This window comes from Silurus aristotelis (genome assembly GCF_946808225.1).
Source record: "Silurus aristotelis genome assembly, chromosome: 19".
In the NCBI taxonomy this organism is placed as follows: Eukaryota; Metazoa; Chordata; class Actinopteri; order Siluriformes; family Siluridae; genus Silurus; species Silurus aristotelis.
The window spans coordinates 20,001-25,491 of NC_139592.1; the positions used below are offsets into that span (position 1 = coordinate 20,001).

General features: G+C 41.5%; 1 protein-coding gene across 1 annotated transcript in view; it reads right to left on the bottom strand.

The window, feature by feature from the left end:
- Window positions 1-4,281, bottom strand: part of LOC310714834 (protein ILRUN-like) — a 5,390-nt gene extending 1,109 nt beyond the window's left edge. Inside the window, exons 1-4 of the mRNA XM_083520782.1 lie at window positions 4,014-4,281; window positions 2,177-2,331; window positions 1,906-2,103; window positions 449-681 (exon numbers count right to left, since the gene is read on the bottom strand). Coding sequence (XP_083376908.1) covers window positions 449-681; window positions 1,906-2,103; window positions 2,177-2,331; window positions 4,014-4,246 — 819 coding nt within the window. The 5' untranslated portion in view covers window positions 4,247-4,281. The remainder of the gene's footprint in view (window positions 1-448; window positions 682-1,905; window positions 2,104-2,176; window positions 2,332-4,013) is intronic.
- Between the last annotated feature and the right edge of the window lie 1,210 nt (window positions 4,282-5,491).

Genomic DNA, 5,491 nt, shown 5'->3' on the forward strand with positions numbered 1-5,491 from the left:
TTGGCACCCCTTTTACAAACCGGCAAAACAAAAAACATTCTGGTTTTTGGTTTTTTAAATGAACCAAATGAAAAATAATTGAATGAACTCTGCGCTCTACAGCTGATAAAAATCGACATAAAATAAATAAAATCCCGTACAAATTTTCTATTCAAAATGCTAAAAGCATGTGGTGTGCATGTGGGAAGTTTAATGTGAAGGTTATTAATTACGTAGAAAAAGTGATTTTTTTATTAAATTTTTTTTCATTTATTAATAATAAAATAAAATCAGGATAAAAAAAAATAAAAATTAGTTTACATGCATTGCTGGGCATCAACACACACACACACACACACACACACACACACACAGAGTTTTGGGGAGGAAACTGAAAAACCCTGTGAAACCCACACAGAAAGAACATACTGAAGCTGTGAGAACTGATGATCTACAGATGATCTCTCACCTGCTCATGCATGGCTGATTCGGTGTCCACAGGGTCGTTTGTTGCTATGGTTACCGAGGCGCTCGACGGCGTGGTGTGCTGCGTCTGTGCCGGTACTCTGGGGGTGAAGGTGGTGAAGGGGTCCTGCAGGCTGCAGTGAGGCTGTGTGCTACACTCTGCTTCCATGGAGGACGGCTGCTGTGTCACGCCCAGGAGACCTCCGACCTCAACCTTTAGGATCACCCAGATCACATCTACACCACCAGAGGAGAACCAGGAACACACGGTCATGCTAACATCAACACACAATTTCATTTGATAAATGTGTGAATGTGGGCGGGGCTATAAACAGTGCCTCTAGTTATTAACGTAGCCTAATTATGTATTCGATTCAGCCACCAACCTCATGCATATGCATAAGTAAGTAAATGTTTTGATTTCAATAGCAGTGAATATGAAAAGTGTAATTACGGCAGTAAAACTGCTCTTTAATAAGTGATGTATCTGTTGAAACGTGATGCTCACGTGTCTGTTCGCTGCACAACAGAATAATAAACTAATCTAGAATTAGGAGGTGAAAGAAATACATTTAAAATCTGAATAAAATCTGCATAATAACACTGGTAGTCCCTCCGGCCCGTTTCTGTTACAGACCCTCATTAAAGAAAGGAATAATTCTGTCCTACACAGAAGACAGTTTGAGGACTCCTTATTTACACTGCACTCTGAGACAGTTTAAAGACTGCTGATCCACACTGCACTCTGAGACAGTTTAAAGACTGCTGATCCACACTGCACTCTGAGACAGTTTGAGGACTCCTGATCTACACTGCACTCTGAGACAGTTTGAGGACTCCTGATCTACACTGCACTCTGAGACAGTTTGAGGACTCCTGATCTACACTGCACTCTGAGACAGTTTGAGGACTCCTGATCTACACTGCACTCTGAGACAGTTTGAGGACTCCTGATCTACACTGCACTCTGAGACAGTTTAAAGACTCCTGATCTACACTGCACTCTGTGACAGTTTGAGGACTCCGGATCTTTGCTGCACTCTGAGACAGTTTGAGGACTCCTGATCTACACTGCACTCTGAGACAGTTTGAGGACTCCTGATCTACACTGCACTCTGAGACAGTTTGAGGACTCCTGATCTACACTGCACTCTGAGACAGTTTGAGGACTCCTGATCTACACTGCACTCTGAGACAGTTTAAAGACTCCTGATCTACACTGCACTCTGAGACAGTTTGAAGACTCCTGATCTACACTGCACTCTGAGACAGTTTAAAGACTCCTGATCTACACTGCACTCTGAGACAGTTTGAGGACTCCTGATCTTTACTGCACTCCGAGACAGTTTGAGGACTCCTGATCTACACTGCACTCTAAGAACATCAACCTTCCACTCCAAATCACACATACTTCTGCTTTCTTCTACAGGTGATAGAACTCCCAGTTTCGTGTGTGGTTACCTCCGAAGTAACGACCCCCAGCAGTGCACATCCTCCACTGCCCCTGGTACATGCCTGGAGCATGAGGACTTCGCATCTGAACTTTCACATCATAAATCTCCTCAGGACCCAGGGTGCGGACTACCACAAAGTTCTCGTGGTCAAAATGATGTCCACCCACGTACCTCAGACACACACCTGGAGGCCAAACCTCTGAACCTGAAGCACAAGCAGAAGGTTAGTTCAGGGCTTGAACTGGTCAGAGATGAGTCAGGGCTTGTGTGCGCAGTACCTGTGTTCTTGATCCTCCACGTCTTTATGAAAGGAGTGTCTGGAGGAATCGATTCTTCTTCTACAATGGTCTCGTTGCTCACTAAAGACATGGAAGGAGCCGAGGTGCTGAGGAGGTCCAGATCATAATACGTTCCGATCGCAGCCTGTAGGTTCCTGTAACGGGACATGAGGAAGTTGTCGCCCAGACTTATTATTATTATGATTCACTCTAATATTAATTCAATTATGCACGTGTGTGTGTGTGTGTGTGTGTGTGTGTGTGTGTGTGTGTGTGTGTGTGTGTGTGTGTGTGTGTTAAAACTCATTAAATAGCTGTACATTGATGGCTACTGCTTCCATTAGGGGGCGCCACAGCGGATCATCCGTCTCCATACCCCCGTCCTCTACATCTGCCGTCGTCACACCAACTACGTGCATGTCTTCCCTCACCACATCCATAAACCTCCTCCTTGGTCTTCCTCTTTTCCTGTTTGCTCAGCATTCTTCTACTAATATACCCTAATGTCCCTCTTCTTTTAATGTCCAAATCATCTCCATCTGTCTTACTCCTACTGACTTTCATTCCCCTTCTCTCCAGCACCTACCTCCACCTCTCCAGGCTCTTCTCCATCTGCTCCCTACTCTCACCACAAATCACAATATCATCCACAAACATCATAGTCCACTCAGACTCCTTTCTGACCTCGTCTTTCAACCTGTCCATCACCACTGCAAACAGGAAAGGGCTCAGGGCCGATCCTTGATGCAGTCCAACCTCCACCCTGAAACCAGTCTGTCGTTCCTACTGCACACTTCACTGCTGTTACACTGTCCTCATACATGTCCTGCACCACCCTCACATACTTCTCTGACACACCAGACTTCCTCATACAATACCACAACTCCTCTCTCCACCCTGTCGTACGCTTTCTCTAAATCCACAAACACATAATGCAGCTCCTTCTGATCTTCTCTATACTTCTCCATCAACATTCTCAAAGCAAATAATGCGTCTGTGGTTCTCTTCCTCACCATGAAACCATACTGTTGCTCACAGATGGTCACCTCTTCTCTCAGCCTGGCTTCCACTACTCTTTCCCATAACTTCATGGTGTGACTGATCAACTTTATTCCCCTGTAGTTACTGCAGGTCTGCACATCTCCCTTATGCTTAAAGATCGGTACCAGCACACTCCTTCTCCATTCCTCAGGCATCTACTCAGCTTCTACAACCTTGTTAAACAACCTAGTCTCCACTGCCATCTCTCCTAAACATCTCCACGTTTCTGCTGATATGTCATCTGGTCCAACCAACTTTCCACTCTTCATCCTCTTAATCTCTGCTCTCACTTCCTCCTTACTAATCCTATCTACATCCTGCTTCACATCTCCACACCATCCAACGTTCTCTCTCTCATTTTCCTCGTTCATCAGCTGCTCAAAATACTCCCTCCATCTTCTCATTTCTTATCTACACCATGATAGAACAGTTTAAACACCTCCAATGTTCCTGCTCTCACTTCCTTTCCACTTGGTCTCCTGAACACACAACATCTCTACCTTTCTCCTCTCCATCATATCAGCTCTCTCTCTCCCTTTACCAGAGTTTACAGAAGAAAGTTAGCAAGTGCAGCTAAGAATCTAATGAATATCATCGGATACATTTTAGACCTGTTCTATGTTTATGTTAATGGTGTTTAATTAACGATTAAATGGTGTTGTATTGTGTTATTGTTTATTTTATCTGTCATACATTAGTGTTTTTAGGCTAGAATGCTAGGCTAATTCGTTAGCTAAGGTAACTTAGCTAATGCTAACTTGTTCATGTTTGTTTTTATTTTTATTTATTTTTTTACCAATTGGTCATATCCAGGAGAAAAGCACATTCTTCGGGACTGATCTGGAACTCGAGCAGCGTGTGGAGCTCAGTTATCAGTGTATCTTTATCTGTGGTCCCCAAGCAGATAAACTGCTGCATTAGCTCCGGATCGAGGTCCCTTTCCATGTTCACCGGGCTGACTGTCACTTCCGCTTTTACTCCATACCGAGGCTTTGGGCCTAGCAAGGAGACGAAAAACCAAGTGCGCATGCGCAGCGCTTAAAACAAACAAAAACACACAGAGACACAGACACACACACACACACACACACACACACTTTTCCGTTTCAATGTTTCATTATTATTATTATTATTATTATTATTATTATTATTATTATTATTATTATTATTATTATTAATATAAATATTATTATTGTTGTTTTTGTTATTTATTTTTTATTTTTTAGTTATTTTTAGTAATAGTTTTTTTTTAGGAAAGATATAAATAATGGGGTTTAATGTATTTGTTATGATTAGTATTATTAATATTACTGTTATTAATATTATTATAATTTGTGTTTAAATGTAATAGTTATTCGTTTATTATTATTATGAGTAGTATTAGTAGTATTAAAACTGTTTTTTAATTAGCCTTTAAAGCTAAAAGGTTATATTTAATTTTAGATATAAAATTATAAACGATGTTTTTCTTCTTCACCGAATATGTAATGGGAGTAGTAGTGAAGTGTAGTGAAGTGTAATGGGAGTAGTAGTGAAGTGTAATGAAGTGTTATGGGAGTAGTAGTGAAGTGTAATGAAGTGTAATGGGAGTAGTAGTGAAGTGTAGTGAAGTGTAATGGGAGTAGTAGTGAAGTGTAATGAAGTGTTATGGGAGTAGTAGTGAAGTGTAATGAAGTGTAATGGGAGTAGTAGTGAAGTGTAGTGAAGTGTAATGGGAGTAGTAGTGAAGTGTAATGAAGTGTAATGGGAGTAGTAGTGAAGTGTAGTCAAGTGTAATGGGAGTAGTAGTGAAGTGTAGTGAAGTGTAATGGGAGTAGTAGTGAAGTGTAATGAAGTGTAATGGGAGTAGTAGTGAAGTGTAGTCAAGTGTAATGGGAGTAGTAGTGAAGTGTAGTGAAGTGTAATGGGAGTAGTAGTGAAGTGTAATGAAGTGTAATGGGAGTAGTAGTGAAGTGTAATGAAGTGTAATGGGAGTAGTAGTGAAGTGTAATGAAGTGTAATGGGAGTAGTAGTGAAGTGTAGTGGAAGTAGTAGTGAAGTGTAATGGGAGTAGTAGTGAAGTGTAGTGAAGTGTAATGGGAGTAGTAGTGAAGTGTAGTGAAGTGTAATGGGAGTAGTAGTGAAGTGTAGTGAAGTGTAATGGGAGTAGTAGTGAAGTGTAGTGGGAGTAGTAGTGAAGTGTAATGGGAGTAGTAGTGAAGTGTAATGGGAGTAGTAGTGAAGTGTAATGGGAGTAGTAGTGAAGTGTAATGAAGTGTAATGGGAGTAGTAGTG